The sequence below is a fragment of the Dermacentor andersoni genome, chromosome 2, assembly GCF_023375885.2.
Source record: "Dermacentor andersoni chromosome 2, qqDerAnde1_hic_scaffold, whole genome shotgun sequence".
In the NCBI taxonomy this organism is placed as follows: domain Eukaryota; kingdom Metazoa; phylum Arthropoda; class Arachnida; order Ixodida; family Ixodidae; genus Dermacentor; species Dermacentor andersoni.
This window is the reverse complement of record NC_092815.1, coordinates 142,750,880-142,772,107: the sequence shown is the minus strand read 5'-3', so window position 1 is coordinate 142,772,107 and position 21,228 is coordinate 142,750,880. Positions and strand designations below refer to the sequence as shown.

Below are 21,228 nucleotides of genomic sequence, written 5' to 3'. Positions count from 1 at the left end.
CACACGAGCGCACTTGTCGCGTTTCTTTCGGTCTTTATTAAGAAAGCGGCCACAGTTGGCTCGAGACCTGCTTGGTTTCGGGGACTCATGACCATAGCACGAATTTTCGGCTCCCGTGATGACCTTCAATAAAAGGTGTAGGTGACTTACAATGTGATTTTTTTTTTTTTTATTCCTTGCGCAAAATGAAGCAAGTGCTCCTTGTATTGCTTTTTGTCCTGGGTGAGAAGGCGGGGAACAAACATCATGGCACCGCGCCAGGCGCCTACTTTTCCACATCTGCACTCGCTTAGAAGCGCTCGAACTCATGCCATCAGCCTCTGAAACTTTGTCGATTTTGTACCAGCGGCTGTCGTTGGTTTGTTCTGTTGAATGTTTTCGACAATCACGTAAGAATGACTGCATGAAGGTGGCTATAAGCGTCGTTTGAATCATTCCAGGTGCTTCTTTGGTCGTGCTTTTTCAAGGAGGAATAAAAATCTCAAGGAGATTTGCTGTCCACGTGATGAATAAACGTCGTGATTTCGCAAGAGTAGCGCGACAACGGTTGGGAAAAGTGTCCGCACAACCCTATAAGACATTTTACGGTGATCTAGGCTTGGTTACGGACATGCGAAGTGTCCACCTACACCGACCTAGCGGGAAAACACCGATGTACCATTACAAAGATCTCCATGAAGCCAGACGGTTCCTTTTTAGTTTCTGTTTTTTTTTTGGGGGGGGGGGACGCTGCTTTTGCATGTTTTAGTTGTCCAGAACTGGCAGGGTGACAGGACCAAAGCATCAGACGCGGCGATCTGTCAGCGCGAGCTTGGAGTTCAAGACGGTACTACTGACACTTGTCAGCTTGGAAGCGAAACTTGGCCCATTTGATGCTATCAGTGTGGGCAAACCACTAGGTTCGTTCTGTAAACTATTCACAAAGCTGTGCGAGTTGCGACCAATGATAGCGGTGAAGCAAGTTCTGTAAAACAGATGAACACGTAGCCACACAAGCACAAGAGCACGATAGCAAGCTATGAAGAAAAATGGTGGTGAAGGCGGCAATAGCTGCGCGAGTACGCACTAAGGATATTTTCACTCCCAAAGGGCTCCTCGCCAGGCCACATAGCAAGTTTAGTTATAGGCTGAAAGTTGTTACGTACCCTATAGGGAGCGTTCTACTGCAAGAATTGTTCAAATTTGTTCATTAATAGCCGAGGTAGAAATATTTCAGTGCCACGAACCTATGAATTCAAGAGGTGAGCGTCACGTCAAAATGGACCCTCTCTCTACTTGCCCCCGTGTAGCCTCCGCAAGCGAAATTCCTTCCCTGCGTTCTCCCATACCGTAGATGGAGGGCCACGTGACGCATATGTCGCGGGCCCCGCCCTTTGTTTTTTTTTTTCGCTTTTTTTGCTGAGCGCCGCACTTCCGCTGATGGTCTCGGGCGCGAGCTGGTGCGTTTGTCGTGCTTCGCACAGCGCACAATTGTGCGCGCTGCGCACGAAAGCACCTGCTTAGCGGTATATAAGTCACTACTACACGAACACTGTGGCAGACGCAAGCGGATCACAGAGCATGATCGCATCGCTATACCGCGGTAGAAAATGACATAGTTTCACTGTCTGCGTGCGCGATTGCACGACAGGGGAACAAGCAGACGAAGCGGGAGTACATCTCTCTTGCTACGCTACCAAGTAAAAAAAGACACGGAGATATTCGGTTTGTAAGTTCTATTATTTCTGCAAACTTTAACTCGTCTACTGAAGCAACTGATAAAACAAATAACTGCTGTTACCATGAATCATTCTCAAAGCACCCATTGGGCGCGACCACCAAGTCGCCAGCCCACTTCTCGTGCTAGCCTGTAATTGAAGTGGATCCCGTGTCGTTTAAAACCACCACAACTTCTCACTTCCCTGTTTACTTCGACAACCTCGAAGCCTTTCTCTCGGCTCATTTTCCAGATTGCCTCATTAGCAGCCACTACGGCTCTTTGTACGTGAGTGTCACGCACAGGCACCTCCGGTACCGTGCACACCCCGATCCGCACCTGAGGGGATAGCTCACGCAAGTCGTCCACCCCCTTCGCCAAGCGCGGGGCTAGTCCTGGCCCTTTCCTGTTTAGGACGTCATTTAGCCCACCTGCTACTATGACGAGGTTGCGCACGTGGGCATTTTCCGCGAGCTTTTCTTTTGCTCGCTCCATGATAAAACCAAGTGTGCGCCCTGGAAATGTCCCTACCGCCACTCTTCTGTCGCCTTTCACCCTCTCCACAATTGCTTTTGAGCACCCATCCAGGTTTGAATCGACAGCGGTAATGACCATTTCACTTTCTCCTACCTCTCCCTGCTTCCCTTTGTCATTTTCCGCGTGATTCGGACTCGACAAGGGGGATTGTCCCCTGGGCTCCTGCTTTTTCCACATAGCGGCCTCAAGGTAGGTGCTGCTCTTTCCAGCTAACCCTTCATCACCCTGCCTGCGTTCGACGTATTTCTCTGACCCTCCCTCGCGTGTCGCGTCGGGGGTCTGCGTTCCATTGTCACGCACATTGTCGTTCACAATTGCGGCCCTGTTCAGCTTTTCCTCGGCTGCTTCAAGCCTTTTTTCATCTACCTTCCGTGCCTCACGCTCACTGTTTAGCTCATTTTTGAGCTCGTGCACCTGTTTGAGAAGCTCTTCCTGGAAAGCCTCCATTTTCTGCAGCCTAGTATCGACATCACATTGTGTGCCGGTTGTTTCGACGCCCTCTCCATTCTCACTCGTCTCCTCATCTGCCTTGAGGGACCCGACCCCCCCGTACTGCCTGCTTTACCGGCTTTCTCGCCATGTATTGCACGGCTTTTTGCAAATACTATAATACTATATCAATGCAGAGCACGTGCCTTTTAGAAAAAAACGATACGCACAGGATCCAAATCCTCAAAATACCGCAAATCAACTGTCACCACTGTTTCAAAAATAAACAATGTCGCGGAGACCGAAGGTATGACACGCTCTCGCACGCGCTTAACCACGCGGCCACGCTCTCACTTTTCTACCAAACACGCACAGTAAAACCGCTAATAGCTATTTGTCTTGCCACTTCCAAGCTACTAGTTAAAGACTACAAACACTCAACGTCCCACCCGGCTGCACGTGTTGGAACACGTGGCACGAAAGGACGCTCTAATCATCCTGCAAAACAAATTTACACGAAGCACACCCGCGCACCCGAAATACGAGAGACAAAAAAGGGAAAGAAAAGGAAAACCCCCCAATTACTATTTAAATGCAAAAAACCAGCAAATAAAAAACAGAAGCAAGCTCAAAGCATGCACAAAAACTTATGATTTCGTCGTCGCCACGGAGCCCCGAAAAGCACGTCTATCCGCCACAAAATCCAAACTGGAGTATCCAAACTGGAGATGCGTAGTGTTCCTGTATATGCTCCCGCAGAAAGCAGAGTTGCGCATACCTTTTCCGGCGCCGCTCGCACCGCTATTGGCCGAGCGCGAAAACTGACGTCAAATGATCCGCGCCGCTGCGAAGCCAACTTTACGGGCACATCGCCGACTCATGCGAACTCGTCGTTTCCGTCAGTACCATCGCCATTGCAATCAGTGGACCGTCGATCGTACGTTCAGAGGAGCAGCTAGAAGCTCTTGCATCTTGAATCTTTTTTTACTTGCACACTTGCATTTGCTGCTACTAAATAGTAAGCACTACGAAAACTAAGTATTACTAAATAGTACTAGTAAATAAAAGTAAGCTTTGCTTAAAATGTGCGCATGTCAACATTTGAAATGCGCTTAAATCTGTGTCTGCACCGCACGCATGGAAAACGTGCAGCTGTTGTGAACGATGGTTAGTGATAAATGGCGCTCTGTTAACGGTCACTGACATAACTGCAGGCACGATAGCTCTCTTGGCGACGGTCATTAACTGGCTGGTTTCGGCAGCCAAAATGCCCTAAGTGTCCACCTTACGTGTGTGAAGTTTTAAACACTCTTTAAAACATTTCTTGCTTTCTGACCATGATAACACAACTTCATATGCATGATGAAAATCATTGCGCCGCTTTTTGTGGCAACGTACTGCGCATTTGCGAGCGAACTTTGGAGCTGTTCGAGTCACGGGAGTATCTTATTTTGGGGAATCGAAGGCGGTCCTACCTCCTATTTGTACGTTCGTGTGTGTGTTTGTATATGCGTGTTTACATAGGTATACATACAAAGTTTCGGTTGGTTTGAAGCCCACCCCCTCCGGCTGCACGAATGACTCGTTCGAGCGTAGCCTGTATTAAGAAGTGCCCTTTGCTAAACGCCTGCGAACAATTGGCGCTTGTAGCTCGCGACCGCTAGAGAAAAAGGCGGAACACCGCGCGGCATTTGGCTCCTGCGCGCGCGAGGGGTGGCTTCGCTGCAGAGCTGGATCACGGCGGCGGACCTATGCGCAACTCTGCTCCCTGCGGGAGCATATACAGAAACACTAGAGATGCGCGGAAGCCAGCGCCATCTGGTGATGTTTCAAGAAACTCAGTGGCGCGCGCTAGCAACACCACAACGGCAGCAGCAACGCACGGAAAGTCCGGAGGAGAGGCGAAGAAAGCTGCGCTTTAAAAATGATTATTTAGAATTTTACCCGTTCTCTCGAGAGGTGTTTAGCCAAAATACACGCTACGCTTTCTGTTTGTAGTGATATCTTTTATATTCGATCACTACGCTAGTATTTTTAACGTCTGCCGAAGTAATAACGAAATGCGCTCCGATTTCTTGATGCAGAAATAAAGCGAAGAAAATGAAACGCCACGCACCGCTCCTCCTGAATTCGAAATGTAAACCTACAGATTGGCAGTCGGAAGGGGCTTTACCTCTCCGCCGACATTACCACAAGGAATAATACCACAGTTGAAGAGAGAGGTGAAGCTTCCAGCTACCACGATAGGCTGGCGCCCCGCCATATAGTTTATTGATGAACCAGCACCGAGGTGAAACAATTCAGGTGAAGCTAACAGTGTGATCTAAATATTCAGGAAGGAGAGAGGTAGACAAAACAGTTGTCTCCCTCCTTTTTCACCCGAGAGCGCCACCTCCGCAATAAATGCTTCGATTTCATCGGTAGTAAACTGCTCCTCGTGCTGCTGCGAATGTTTATTCCGACTAATAATGTGCAAAACAGTGCAAGTCTGACTGTGCATAATATTGCACCGGCGCCGACGCTACATTAGAAAGAACATGCTCCTGAAGAACAACGATTGGCTGACGGGCTAGGATTCGCTGATGCTAGGCAGCTGATATATATATAAAAAAAAAACACTGAGCTGAAATAACTTAAACAAGGCCAGTGGTTAAGAAAACGTAAACACCTTTGGTGTGTACACTTAATAAAAGTCTTTAAAAAATTTACACCCTTTGGGGCCTATGTTGTCCCGCAACAATAATCGTCATCTGTCACCCGCATTTCCTTTTTTAACGCTGCGAGCCCGGTACTTCAAAGTCATGAACGGCATGCGTGTTATAAGCGTGACATAGCGTGACATAGCATTTTCGACATGAAAGCAGTGAGCGCTCCGAGTTTTCAAGAAAAGAAATGCGAACAAAGCAGATGACGATTATAGTTGCGAGACAAATATACACTCCAAAAGGTGCAATTCTTCGAATTGTGTAGCATTACTGTATATATTTCCTTTTTTTTTGGTAGCGTATAAAGTAACTCTAGCCTTCATAACACCCCCCCATAGAAGCATTGAGACTAACCGGCAAAGAATGACAAATCGCAGCAAGTGACTCAAAGGATGCAATAAATGTCGATACTTAAAGCGAACTAATTTTTACAATTGCTCCCGCACTTTAGCGTCCGTTTCTTTTCCGAACTTCTATCGACTGCGCAAGTGCACACTGACGTCATATGTCTTCCTATATCGGCTTATACAGTGATTATATCAGGCGACATATCCTGCATCGTTAATTTTCATTGATATATCTGATCATTCCCAGTCGACTGTGGCATTTTGAATAAAGGTTTTGCACTACTTGTGTTCCTTGTTCACACGTCATTTACGACGCATGCGCATAGTAGGAAATCAAAAGCGTTGAAGTGGTCAGAACGGTATCTCTCAGCAGTAGCAAGATCAACTGCGTTTTGGAAATCACCGGTGAAAGGCATTCTCAACTACTAACAAATCAAAAAAAGGTGACTGATGTCATCAGACAGATAAAACGGGCTTTAGAAGATTCTCTCTCTCATTTCTGAATTGCGCCCCCTAGGATGATCCACACGGCTGTGAAATGCGTCAGTGTTTCAGTGGACCGTTCTCCAAAACCATGAAAGCTTCGCTACATGGGCAAACATCAGCGATATGTTCTGCCTTATTTTTTCTAGAACGCAACTCTTAGTCGCGCGTTCTTGCGGTGAGCGTCGGCGGCGTAACGAGGACAGCGAAAGATGAAAGAGCGAACGCGGAGCGGGAGATGGAAAACGCGAACCGTGAACGGTGGAGACCAGTGAGAGGGAACACGCCCCCCCCCCCCCCCTTTCCACCCCCACCCCCCTCTGTGACGTGCGCGCGAAAAGCTGGTGTCATGTGAGCCCGCCCGTCCGCTCGATGCGTACTCTTTGCGGCCTCAGTCAGGCCGCTCGTTTCGTAATATCGTCTGCTCGCGTCACCTTTCGCTCGCACTTGTTTGGTTTGCTTGGTTTGGTCTCGTTCGCGCTTATTTCGATTGTCATAGCTTGCGATTGTTTTGTAATCTGATTCTATAGGCAGCGCGAACTGTGTAGTACTTTCTGGAAACCACGCGGTACTAACGACTACACTGGAACGTGCGACGAGTTATGTATAAAAGCTGACGCGCTTGACCCACAGATCAAATTTTCGACCGATTGTCCACTCTGCTGCATCTCTCTCTCCAATTCTCTGCCTTAATATATCGCGAAATGAAAACGCGTATAGAGCTGCCCTCAAATTTTGCATTAGAGAGTATCCTATTTCTCGGTGAATTTTTTTTTTACATCTGCAATCCTATCCACAGTTAGGAGTCGGGAAAAAATCTGCCCATGCGTACGCGGCGTCGTCAAACTAAGGCGGACACACAGCCGTTCCTGTCAGAGCAGACAGATTCGATAACCTACGGCTTTTGCAGAAAGCACATATTGGCATGTCGAAAATTATACATTGTCCACGGAATTAAGACGAAAGTAATTTGATTGGTGTCGTAGTATTCAGTCGCAGCGAGCGGCTCGCATGCAGGTCACTAAAGGGTATTAGTTCCTACTTGTCATTACGAATGCGTTTCAGCCTGTTAACGCCATACACAACCTCGGGCATTTAGCACGCAAGAAGCATGACACTTGTCACTCCAAGGTTGTCGGCGTGCTTTAGGTCGAACACCAAGTTCGCAGATTTGAAATGGTCTGTCATCTTTGCTCACCGAAATGCATTGCAGGGGCAAATCATTGCATGTATCACCTTTACCTCGTGATCTAATTTAGTACATTTATTGAATACGTCTAATCTTACCCTCAGATTCTGGCGCGCTTAACGCAGGTGAATTGCAATGACCACTAGCAAGTGATGGGCCACGCGTAAGGGCTCTGTCATAGAACTCAAACTGCGAAGAATATATCTGGAGTAACCGTTCAAGGGAAGTCACATTGTAGCCAACGTTTTGACAATTGGGAACGTGTCTTTACTGCCAGCAAGAACTCCTTTCCTTTGCAGCTTTTATATAGCTCACTCGCCACCCCCACCCACCCTCCAAAAGCCGCGGTATTTATTATGCATAGTACTATAGTCATAACCACAAACGAAAGCTTTGATTTAACAGACGTTGCTCTTGTCCTAGTTTCTTGTTGCGGGATGACATGATTGCCGCGAAACTCACAGACACAAATGTCAAACGAACAAAACACACACAACAGGTGGCTTTAATCATTGCTTAAAAACTGCGTCGTCTAAATACAAAACGGATATTTAAAACAGGCAATGACATTGACTCGTTGCTTTCAGATGGCATATTAACAAAGGAAGACCTTGCGGTATACAGCGTCCGCTGGGAGAGGCCAACCGAGAGGAAGTTCAGAGATGGCCGCACAATGTACTCGGTCGAACCCCCGGCTAGCGGTCCGGTACTTGCCTACATGTTGGGCATTGTGGATGAGATCAGAGAAGGACCAGATGACGCCCTCAACGATGACTCTCTGAACTACCACAGGTTTGTTGAACACCCCAAATTCTGAACACCTGCATCAGTGACCTCGTATTAACGAGCACATTTCACGGCATCGCTTCCCGCTTCATAGAATAAACGCTAATCGTGCATGGTCACAAAACATCACGGTTAGCAGGAGTTACAATTTTGAAGAGCCTCATGAATTATGCAAAGCTTGCTCCGATTCAAATTCCTTGAAATTATAGATATGGCAATCCATGAAAGAACGTTTGCCTTTTTTGTCTATAAACATTGCATACCCCACAAACTACATCCTAATTAGTTACCATTGACTATCGCATGTCATGCTGTACCTATATTCAATAATTTCCGGTGTCTTTCTTGTACGAATGTTTGTCGAACAAAACATTATTGTTTCAAATACTCGGTGCCAGAAATCGAGCTTCAACCCAGCCAATGGCACACATTTATATGAATTATTTTTAAAGGAACAGGCAGGTAAGTGCCACGTAAATGAATTGGGGAAGGAACATCAGTGTAACAGATACTCCAGATCCATACATCGTCCTAAAGTGGCAAACATCCTAATTCCAAGCACATACTCAAGCACCGAGAAATTCACCCCTGGTTAAAAAAAGTTGCTTCGCTTTCTTCTTATGTCCGAACTGAACTGAATGTCTCTGAATACGCTCTTTTGAGAGGGTCTTTAGGGCTATATAGAATAAATAATAACTCCCGGCCACGGCGGCCACATCTCGATGGGGGCGAAATGCGAAAACAACCGTGTACTTAGATTTAGGTGAACGTTAAAGAACCGCAGGTGGTCGAAATTTCCGGAGTCCTCCACTACAGCGTGCCTCATAATCAGAAAGTGGTTTTGGCACGTAAAACCTCATAATTTAATTTAATAAATAATAACTGCACTAAGTTACAAAACACAGTGTTTTTGCTAAATAGCACTGTTTTAAAATTGGGCTGAAAGCGTTACCGCTCTCTGTCCTGTAGCGAGCCATAGAATTAATTATAGCTAACCGCAAGCAGATTAAGTGCTGCGATCGTAAAACACTGGAACACTTCTAAAAAACTAAGTGCATCGGTAGCTCGCAGATAAAATAATAAAGTTTCTGATCCGCAGGTTCATCGAGGCTCTTAAGTTCGCATACGCAAAGACAGCGCTTCTTGGAGATGAAAGAATGGAACCAAGCGTCGCAGAGGTAGGTCTGGGGAGTATCACTGAGATATTCTTTTTATTTTATGGCAGCGTGGTTCAGCGCATTCGTTAACTTCCCGGCTCCATTTTTGGGGTCAGTTCTGTTTTATCCTTCCCTTTAACTGACAGCGCTATAAAGACATTCTGGGACTAGGTCGAAGCGTCCTATACCTGCAAGGCTCCGTTTTGCTTCGGTTGACCTTGACAGAGCTCAAAGAAATTCAGAATTTCTGCGTGCCAAAACCACGATCTGATCATGAGGCTCGCAGTAAGGGGGGGGAAACTACCGATTAATTTTGACAATATGGATTTCTATAACGTCCACCTAAATCTAATTGTATAATTGCTTTTTTTTTTGCATTCCACGCCGGCGAAACGCGGCCGCCGTGGGTGTAATCACACTCGGAACACTTCGTGCTCAGCAGCGCAACATCGTAGCCACTGGTCTTGACAAAGCCCTTTGCCGTAGATTTGCCCCCCGTGCTAACTATTCCGTTCATAACTCGCTTTATGTGCAGATGCCGTTACTCAATCTTATTTGAAAGTTATTCTCCTTTATAGCGGCGCTTCTGCAATGATTCTTCAAACCGTCCTTCGCAGTGTTAATCGAAGAAAGGGCTTAGTCTAAAAATTTTGGGGGATCCCCACTGTCCTTCTGGCACTTCTGTAGCACCGCGGAAGCTGATAAAATCCGTGTACTAGCTCTGGCGAGGTTTTTTAGCATTCCGTGATGTTAGGGATTTGCGCATAAACTAGACAACGAAGACGGGAGACTTGACAAACACATCACCCGCCGTGGTTGCTCAGTGGCTATGGTGTTAGGCTGCTGAGCACGAGGTCGCGGGATCGAATCCCGGCCCCGGCGGCCGCATTTCGTTGGGGGCGAAATGCGAAAACACCCAAACACCCATGTACTTAGATTTAGGTGCACGTTAAAGAACCCCAGGTGGTCGAAATTTCCGGAGTTCTCCACTACGGCGTGCCTTATAATCAGAAAGTGGTTTTGGCACGTAAAACCCCATAATTTAATTTAATTTTAAATTTGACAAACACAAGTGCGAACTTTTAACTGAAATCCATCGATGAAAAGGGCGCGCTTTCATGCGTTGACGCTGTATGACGTGCATTCGGTTGGGAAAAGCGCAGAAACAAGAAAGCAAAAAGGAATCATCAAACAATCGTGGACGGTATGAAAGCGGTGATACGTGCGGTACGCGCGAGTTGCGCCATTTTTTCATGTGCAACGCGTGCCTATAAATACAACTTTTTTAGCTCTAGATTTTGCCATGGATAATTAATTTCGTGACAACCCTATCGAAGCTGTACGGAGGCAAAGAATCCATCAAGCGATTAATCTCTGTCACTTCAATAATTTCTCTTGTCATCTAGTTTGATTGCTTGGCGATCAATGTGCGGCCTTTGAAAACCGGCTTACAATCGCAATCCTGGCAATGCACCCCTAGTAGTCCTTGCACTCTTCTATGTAAATTGTTGTTGTGTTCGCGAAGATTATCGTTCAGGCAGCTATCTATTTTATCTATGTACTTAGTGCGGCATGGGCGCGGGATCGCATACATAACCTTTTCCGCGTATGCCACGTACAGTTTTTTTATGTTTTCTTTTGCGCATGTCAGATGCATTTTTTTTCACTGTTCGTGCGTACCTTGCATAGAGACACCAGCCTATGGGGCGTAGGGATCAAGCTGGTTTTTTCTTCGGCGCCCTACACCATATTCTGGTATCTGTCAAAATGTGTCGCTCTAAAGATTGTTTACTTCCTCTTCTTCTTCTTCTTCTTTCATATATTGTAAGCTGTTAGGTTCATTCGCACACATTTACCTTTGGGTATGCAACTTCTGAGTCTTTAAAGTGTTTGAACTTTTCTACATCGTAAAATTTGAGGTCTTCAGGTCACTACGTTATTCTTAACCATAATGTTTTATGATCTACTGAGCACCACGAACCGGTTGACCAAGCAACATGTAATTCTGCATTACATTTCTTCTATAAGAACTTTTTTTAAGAACTTTGACAAATCCCGTTCAAATCTCGACACTCTAATAAGCCGCATTGTCTGCCCTTGTCTCCTTCCGTCCTTCCTTGCTTGCGCTAAGCGACCATAACCCTCAGGAAGCGCGTTGCCAAGATCATCACGCAGGCCGAAGAATATGCCGAACACTGCGGAAGGCAAAATTGGAGCCAATTCTGCCCCCAAACGTCTCCAAGCTACTCTCACATCACGTAAAACTTGGAACATTGTCAAGTCTTTCTTCGACACCACACAGTCCAAATTCAAATGTGGCAAGAACCTTGCTAGAATAATATATACCTACGATGGAACGGAGCAAGGAGAAGCCATGATTGAGATTAAGCAGAAATTCACCGACAGCACTTCGTCAACCTCACACCATACTAGCCTCCCTGGATACTTAGGAAGTCCAGACCAGCCTTTCACGCAGGCGGAACAAGTGGCCCTGGGAAAACTGGCCCGGGACACCACTCCCGGCAAGGAGCAAAAACAAAAACTCTTACGCAAACTAAACTAACAGGCGACGACGTACCTTCTCGAGCATATAAACTACACCTGGGGGGAGACAGAGGACTTCAGATTTCAGATTTATTGATTCCAAAAAAAGAAGTAATTACAAGATGACAAATATACAAAACGAGGGTCCCAAAGTGAAAGAACTGTGGTGGGACCATCGTTTAATAATAGCAACACTGATGGTAATATCAATAGTCAGCAAATTAGGGTTATTATAAACAACATCTGCAGATCAAGTACATCATTAGACATGTCATTTACAATCAAACACGAAAAAGCACGCTATAAATGAAAGTCGAAAAAAAAGCATGGATGAAATACAAGAAATGACATGTGAGAATAATGTCAAAGGTAAGCCGCCAGATCGTAGTTAGCTTATCGAAGGAAATGATGCCTAAGGTGATTTTTAAAGATTTCAAGAGAAGTACAGGATTTTATAGTTGATGGTAATTCATTCCAAAGAGAAATTGCAGCGAAGAAAGATGTTTTTTTGCCGTAATTGGTATTAACCATAGGTAACAAGAAATTGTTGTTAGCCGCAAATCTGGTTATATTTTTATTCTGCAAAAGGTCAACCGCAATGAGCGGAAACGCAAGGTTATTATGAAGCAACTTGGGGAGTAAGACGAGTATGTTAAACTGGAACAAATTATTAATAGGCAAGAGATTATACGCGCGAAGTAACAAACAGACGTTGGATTGCATGGAGCTAGAAGTGATAATGCGTATTGACTGATTTTGGATATGTTGAATTGAGGATAAGAGACAAGCGTACGTGTTGCCCCATGAAACAAGGCCGTAATTAATGGGACTATGAATGAACGCATAATACAACGCTAGCAGAGCCTCACGAGAAAGAAAAAAAAGGGCGAGCTTTGATTAAAGCACTTAGAATGCAATGAACGTAGTCGGTGGAGTTAAGAGAATCCGGAAGATCACTAATATATAGAAGGAAAAGCAAAGGGCCCAGAATTTATCCCTGTGGTACACCTTGGCTAATACATTGTGTTACTGAGAAAGTATTTCCTGCATGTACTATGTATGGCCGGTCAAGTAAATCATTTTTTAAGAATGTCAGCGCAGGACCGGTTATACCATAAGACTCAAGTCTAATAAACAAGACTTAATTGTTGACCGTGTTATAAGCTTGACTGAAGTGTAAAAATACAGATCCGACTGTTTCCCGAATCAATACATTTTTTTATGTAGTCAGTTAGAGATAGAACATTTAGATTCGTGGAACTTCCAAGGCGGAAGTTGCAGGATGTACCAGAACTGTGGAAACACGCCGAGGTGTTCAGGATTCTCAAGCGCAACAAACTGCCAGGACTCGGGAACGTGGGTCCTCTATCCCTCACCTCATGCGCAGGGGATGTCTGCGTGCACATGGTACTGCACCGTCCCGCGAACCACTTGGAAGCTTAAAGTGCCCCTTAAACGGTTCGGACAAATTTTGTAGACGCGTAGGGTACAGGTAAAGTTAATCATTCGCACCACAATTTGTGGGAAGCATCTCATATAAAGAGAGCTATGGACGATTACAAGTTACCCTCATCCATAGTCATGCACTTTCTCCTTATCTCGTTCGCCGAGTGCAACGTTTTTAGATTAGCTTGCCGGGTGATCGGGGTTAAGTTCCCCTGCACTGGCTCTGCGTCATGATCCCACGTCGTGTCGTCGACTTTTGGTTCTCTAGGTGCGAGCGCGTGAAGCCTCTCCAAGCTCTCCGTCAGCTGCTCGGCAGTCGAGCCCGAGCGAGAGCTATCGAAGCAGCGTGCGTTGAAAGCATTCTGTCCCAGCGCCGAACGTGTCTGGTATTCCGGTAACCACAGGCAAGCTGGACATTTCGAGGGATGCGTGGAGGCATAAACTCAAGCTGATGAAGGAACATTAGCGCAGACGTACATGAGCGGCCTGATGGTTCTGCACGGCCCAGCCACCTGCTGGCGCAGAGCATAACCAGCCAGACAAAGCGCTAATATTGCCCTAACCAATTGTTAAGCATTTTAAACATTTACAAAAAAAAACGTGTTGACCGTTACACGCCTGTGAAAAACTTACACCAGCAGGGAAGAAGAATACGTTTGGTTACTGCTAACCTGTGTTAAGCGCACATCCGCAGTACACATCACTGCTGCCGACACGGAGGAAGGAAACTAAGGAGAGGCCCTACCCCCTCCGCGCGCTAGGAGAAAAGTGTGGCTGAAATGACGTAGCAGGTTCTCATTTTTTGCTGCTTTTTTATTTTTTTTTTTGTTGTATGGCCACGCCTTTTGGGCCACAATGGCGGCGTTGTTATGGTTTTGAGCGCTCACACGTGTTGCTCTGGTAGGTTTCGGGCCGTGGCAAAGGCGCTGAGTGGGCGGGTTTGCGTTAGTCACCGTGTCTTGTTGCGCTGTGTTACCTGCACCGTGCTCTGCCAGATGTTGCGCGAGCGCGCGCGCTCCGCGCGCGACACCACGCGCAGCGCGGCGTGGTTTCGCGAAAGATGTAAACAAGAGAGGAGGGTGGCCCAAAAGGCGGAGCATCGCCATGAGCAACGCCAAATTCCGGCTTCACTTTTGCTTCACAAAGAGTGACGTCAGGGCCTCTCCTCAGTTTCCTTCCTCCGTGGCTGCCGACAACACCTGTCCACTCAAGACATCTTCCTCCAACTCAAAGAAGGCCCATTGACTACTTTGACAGACACAGCAAGAGCGCCATCCTTGCAACTGATGTTAAAGGGGCCCTGAACCAGTCTTTATCGAAGTGGAGAGCGTGGCATTTGAAATGAAATTAGGCTATTTTAGAAATGATTTGCCGCAAAAAGTACTTAAATGCATTCAGCAGAAGCGGAGCTATTGGCGATCAAACACGACATCCGCTGTGCTCAAGCTGCTGCTTCAATGCCTTGCACTGTGAAGGCTAGGGCCCAGGGGGCGTGCCTATAACGTTCCGCCTTCTAAATCTCACCGTGGCGCAGAGTTCAAATTTCATTTTTGATGTTAACGTAGACGCTACGACTTCCGCCTTTGGTTCCTACGACGCGCTCAACATAAGCCATAGCTGGCTGTCCGCAGTGAGCCGCAGTGCGCTTAGCCAGTGGACTCGTGGCGGCATCCCGTGGCGGCCGTGGTATCTACGCCATGTAGCCAACTGCACTTTGATGTCAGTTATCGGCCAATAGCAGCCGTCCAAGGGAATGACTAAATAAAGTATCCAATGACGAAAGAGAGAGAGAGAATAACTTTATTGAACTGGGGAAATGGGGATAGGGGATTAGGAGCTTGATGGGTGGTGCCCCAAGTCCAGGGCTCCACTGGCTTCTGCCGCTAGCCGAACGTGACCAAGAAGAGCCTTCTGCACCTTCGGGTCTGAGCTGGCGAGTTGTGCCTCCCATTGCTCCAGTGTGTTGGTTAGATTATACCTAACTAAGTAGGCATTTAAATTCGGTGGTCTATTTTGGCATCCCCATGAGATGTGGTACAAAGACGGTGGTGAGTCGCTACACCACGGACAGGCACGCCCGTACATCGTTGGGAAAATTTTGCTCAATCTTAACAAATTTGGGTAGACCCCCGTTTGAATCCTGCGGAGATCTATTGCGTCTTCCCCTTGCAAAGATGTGTGGGGGGCGCCGTATTTTTGCCGCATGCCGCGCTGGTGAGCAAGAATATCGCGTGGTGCCATACGTGCCAGATCGTTATTCTCCTCCTCGCGACGGCTTCCCTGTGAAGCGGCGGGTTGTGAATGGGAGTGCGATGGTTGCTCCGCTCGGTTCGTGAGCTCTCGAGCTAGAGCGTCAGCCCTCTCATTCCCCTCCAGGCCTGCGTGTCCTGGACACCAGACCAGCCTGTATGTATTCTTGAGTTCCTTTCCCAGGAGGTGGCTAACATTGAAAGGGAGACGGCCGTTCATAAAGAAGCGGCACGCCTCCTGAGAGTCCGAAATGATGGTGTTGTACGACGGCCCCGTCCGTTCCCGGTCCTTGATTGCCAAGGCGATGGCGAAGCATTCTGCCTTGGAAATAGAGGACGTGATCAGGGAGGCGCTTGAGATTAGGCTAGTCTTGTCATTGCCTATGACAGTAACTACTGCACGCTTCCAGTTGTACTGAGAGGCGTCAACATAAACAGTGTTCTCATTATTTCTGACTAGTTTGCCTAGCCATTTCACTCTCTCTTCTCTTCGCTTTTTGTTTCTGTCTTTGTGCATATTTCTCGGGACAGGAGCGACCGAGATCCTGCTTCGGACGGGACCGGGAATATCCACCAGTAACTCGTCCAAGTTTTGGGGGTGTGGTGGAATACCCACCCGAACCAGGATCTCTCTGCCCGATCTCGTCTGGCTAAGTCGGCTTCTTTGTGAAATTAAAGTTGCCGCCTTGAGCTCGGAGTATGTGTTGTATACCCCAAGGCCAAGGAGCTTGTCTGTCGGGGTGCCTACCGGTAAGCGCAAGGCCACCTTGTAGGCGCCTCTGATAATAGTGTCAACCAGCTCCTCCTCACTCTTGTTGAGTGTGTGAAAAGGGAGGCTGTATGTTAGTTTGCTGATAACGAGCGCCTGTACTAAACGGACAGTGTCGCTTTCCCTCATGCCTTGTTTGTGGAAGGTGATTCTTTGAATCATCCTTGCCACTTGTTTTGTTGCCGACTTTAGTAAATTGATGGTGTGGCTGGCCCTGCCGTTGCTCTGAACCCAGAATCCCAAGATCCTAGCAACAGTGACCTCTTTGATTTGCTGATTTTCGATTTCAATTTCTATGTTCCCATTACTTTTATATCGTTTCCCGTGGATGCGTATTAACCCCGATTTTTCGGGAGCACAGCTGAGACCGCTGGCCCTGGCAAAGTTTTCAACTGCAGTGGCCGCCTCTTGGAGGGTCTGCTCCTTCTCTGCTAGAGACCCGCGCGTAGCCCAAAGAGTGATGTCGTCCGCGTAAATAGTATAACCCAGTAGCGGGACACCGTCTAGGGTCCGCGCAAGTCTACACATGGCGATGTTAAAAAGTAGAGGAGACATGATCGCTCCTTGAGGCGTACCTTTGTTGGGCATTTGAAATGGATCGGATTTCACAAGCGATATTCCTATCGTAGCCTTCCTCCCCGTGAGGAATGCTCTAATGTAATTGAAAACATTTTCTCCGCAGCCAATTATATTAAGCTCGGAAAGTATAGATTCATGTGATATATTGTCAAAGGCGCCCTTCAGGTCAAGAGCTAACAATAGGTGCTCCCCACCCTTGGGTACGCCTTTAAGTACCTCTTCCTGTAACAAGAGAAACGCGTCTTGTGTCGAGAGGCCGTTGCGGAAGCCCAACATGGTGGCCGGGAACAAACCCCTGTCTTCAATGAAATTTTGAAGCCTAGTGTGTATGACCCGTTCGAAGAGCTTTCCCATGCAAGACGTCAGTGAAATGGGTCTGAGCGCCTGCAGGGATGGCTTCTTTCCGGGTTTTGGTATTGTAATAATTGTTGCAGTTTTCCACTCTTCGGGGATCTCCCCCTTAAGCCAATAGTTTTCATTAAATTGCCTAGTGATAGCTTCTATGACTTTATCGTTAAGGTTTCTAATCATAGCGCTGGTAATCTGATCGGCGCCAGGGGCTGTATTCCTTTTGGCCGCCTGGGCTGCTGCAAAAACCTCTTCCGTGGATATTGGGGCGTCTAGCTTTGCATTTTCGATGCCCGTATAGTTAATTTGGCCCGTTGATTGTATCGCGCTCCCTCCGACATATCTTTCCTTGAGAGCGTCTATTAATGCCTCATTCGTGCCTGGAAATTCCTCCGCGATCCTTTGCAATGTTCTGCTCGTCGCGGATTTGGACTTTTCAGGGTCTAGGATATTCCTCAGGATGGCCCAGGTTTTTGCAGTGCTCAGTGTGTCTTGTAGCGAACTGCAAAACTGGATCCAGCCCTCAGTTGCCAATTTACTGGCATATTGATTTGCTTCCTCTGCCAGAGCTGCGATCCTGCGCAGAAGGTTTCTGTTCAGGCGTTGTGTTCGCCACCTTTTTAGCAGCTTACGCCTGCTTTCCCACAAGCTTAGGAGGTGGCTGTCTACCGCCGGTATATCCACCGTCCGTGTAATCTTTTTAGATGCCCTCCCGTGTGCTGCTTTAATGAAATGGGACCATTCCCCCATGGAGTCCGGTTCAGCATTGGGTGGAGGTTTGTGTAGTCGGAATTTTGTCCAGTTTGTCAGAGTCGTTTCCCCCGCCACCCGGCGTAGTTTGGGAGTTGATAGGGAAATGCTGATGAGGAAGTGATCACTTCCTAGATTTTCATCTAGGTTGGTCCAGGTAGCGTCCCTGATGTTGCGTGTGAAAGTGAGGTCCGGGAACGTGTCTCTACTGACGCTGTTGCCGATCCTAGTGGGCATGGTGGGGAGTGTGATCAGGCTCAGCCCCAGCCTGGATGCAGCGTGTTCGAGACGCGTTCCCTTGGGTGTGTCTTTTGGGTAGCCCCATGCGGTGTTGGGAGCGTTGAAATCTCCCAGCACCACGAGGCGGTCCTTGGTACCCGAGATTTTAAGAGCTTCCGCGAGGAGTTTGCTAAAATCTTCATTCCTGTTTTTGGGGGGACTGTACAAATTTAGTATTACAGTTCTTGCCTTGCCTCTTTTTAGAGGGAATAAGCTTATTATCTGATGATTGATCTGAAGATTTTCTATCTGCTCGGCTTTGGCCGCGATAGTCCTGCTCACCAAGGTGGCAACGCGGGGACAATTTGAATTTTGTAGGGTGTAATATCCTTGCAGCTTGACCACTTTGGGGCCAATTTCCTGCAGGCATATTACATCTGGTCGGATTGGTGCACCGTTTATATAATTTTGGAGTGCGGCTGCGCGCTTGTGAAAAGTGCGGCAATTCCATTGCCAAATCTCTAATTGTTCCGCACTTTTCGATTTAGTTTGAGCCATGATGTACGAGAGCCTCCGCGTCGTCCCGACCCGCCTTTGATGGTTTATGGGTGATTGGGGTAGCAAGAGGACGCTTATTAATTGCTCTCTGCAAGCTCCCCACCGTCTCGTTTACATATTGTTTCTGGATTCTTAATTCCTCGCCGATGAGTGATTTTATGTCTGACATGAAATTTGTTAAAAGGTCGTGGAGATTCGCAATGCTACTCCTATTTTCTTGGACTTGGTTCTGGATTTGCTTTATAATGTTGTTCGTGTGCGTGGGGATGCCAAGAAGCTCATCACCTCTTCCCCCGCCTACTTCCATTTTGTTTTCTTGGGTGGGATGTATTTGTGACTCGTGCCCGTTAGGGTTGACCGCCGAGCCAGAGGCCTGCAGCGTTTTAACTGTGTTTTCGAACTTCTTTTGCAATGAGGAGATTGCCAATTGGAATTCTTGGCGCTCTGCCTCCATTTGGATCTTAAGCTGTTTAATTTCTTGCGTTAGTTTTTTGTTTTCATCAATGATTTTTCTGTATTGCTGATTGTCTGTTATCGGAGCACTGGGAGACACGACCCCCGCCAAGCTCACCTGATTGTTTGGTCGGTTTGCAGCTGCAGCTTCTGCTCCGGTTCCGGTCTGGGGGGATGTCTTCCTGTCGTTTTTGTTGGTCGAAGTATTCTTGAGGTTTGTTTTCCAAGGGGTGTCCTCGGGTTTGTCGGCTTTGGTTTGGCGTGCCCTCGATGTTGGTCTTGATCCTGATCGTGATCTTGATCGGAATTTCCTTCGACTCATTGATTCCTCCCTTTCCGAGCTGAACCATCGAGGGTGCCTTTGTTGCTCGAGTTCGGGGAAGTCCTTTTTCGAATTAACCCACTCCGATTTCCGTCGAGGCTGCTCGATTCTAGACCTTCGGGGGGCGATGTTCTTTAGCTTCTTTCGGCATGAACTGTCGCCCGTCGCGTGTTCGTCGCCACAGATGGCACACTTTGGTGAGCACTCGTGCCCCTGATTAGGTTCTGTCGCCCCACATTTGGAACACATGAGGATATCTGGTGTTGGGCACACATCGGTGCGATGACCCGTTGAACGGCATATTTTGCAAACCTGTATTGTCGGTTTGTATGTGTAGCAGATCGCTTCCGCTCCCATAAAGTACACACACCTTGGAAGCACCTTTCCGGTGAAAGTCACTATCTCCGATTTGGACGAGCCCAGCATGCGGGCTCTTTCAATCTTCACACCTTGAGTGCGGATCCGCAGGTTCTCCATTAGTTCCGCCTGAGGTGTTCCGGGTGGTAAGCCGTGAACAATTCCTCGCAGAACATCTTCTGGGTCTGCCACATATGCATTGAAGGAGTGAAGCTGCCCCCTGATTCTTAGTTGTCTGATTTCGCGCAGCCGTCCCGCCACTTGTTCGTTTGGTGTAGATAATATGACAATATTGGATCCCGGATTAATCCGCAGCAAAAAACTGCTGCCTCCAAAGGTATTCTGGCAGGCCTCTATCACTGCCATAGCGAGCTCCGATCCAAGCAGATCTTTAACCATGAGGCCCTTGTGTGGCCTCAAAATGACCTTGATGTCATCTTTCGGGAGAGGCGGAGGTCCACGGCGTTTCCTACGTCGGAAGTCGCTGTTAGCCTGGCTCTCTCTATGTTTTTTCGAGTCACCCTCGGATTTCTTGATATTCCTTCCGGTTCCCTCTTCGGGTTCCTTTTCGCTTTTCTTACAGTTCTTTTTCTTGCGACGTGATAGAACGGTCTGCCACCCGTCCTCCGTCCATGTTTGAGACGCTGAGATATCCTCGGCGTTCTCGAGAGACGCGTCGCTATTTCCACGCGCCTCATTATCTGATGTTACATGTTGCAGGATGTCCCCCGCTTCATTTGGTTGAAGGTCTGACGCCCGAGAGGGGCCCGGAATCGGCTCATCTACGTCCATATGGCCTTGAGAATTGCTAAGCCCTGTCCGGCATGCTCGGTGACCAAAGGAAAAGGATCGACCGCGGCCGTCCGCAGCAGTAAACCTAATCTTAGGCTTGGGCTTTTCCGTCAAAACGTGAGTCTTTTCCCACTCAAAAGTCTGAAAAGAGGGGGGAACGGCTCACCTTCGACTTTCTTGGCGTTAGGAAAGGTCCGTAGAGGCCGTAAAATGTTGATTCTAGTCCTGCGAGCACACACAAGCACCACATCCGGCACGGGTGAGAGTCTTCCCGCGCCGCGTCGCCGGCCAATGTCGACGTTAGCGCTAGTACTCCCACATGTGCGTCGAATCTTCTGGTGACGATAGTTCTTCGTGAAGTCGTCGTAGGTCCAAGAATTCGGTATCCTCGGAAACCTTGTGACTTTACGAACACGATGATATAATATATTGGTAGTGTTCAGCAAGATTTCCGCACGATAACATTTTAAAAACGGAGCGTGATGCGATCTGGTACTCACTGCTCTCAGACGC

General features: G+C 47.6%; 1 protein-coding gene across 1 annotated transcript in view; it reads left to right on the top strand.

Annotated features, from left to right (window-relative positions):
• The window catches only part of LOC126540967 (scoloptoxin SSD14-like), a 142,974-nt gene that overhangs the window by 83,768 nt on the left and 37,978 nt on the right, over positions 1 to 21,228 (top strand). Inside the window, exons 7-8 of the mRNA XM_072286171.1 lie at positions 7,974 to 8,178; positions 9,272 to 9,350. Coding sequence (XP_072142272.1) covers positions 7,974 to 8,178; positions 9,272 to 9,350 — 284 coding nt within the window. The remainder of the gene's footprint in view (positions 1 to 7,973; positions 8,179 to 9,271; positions 9,351 to 21,228) is intronic.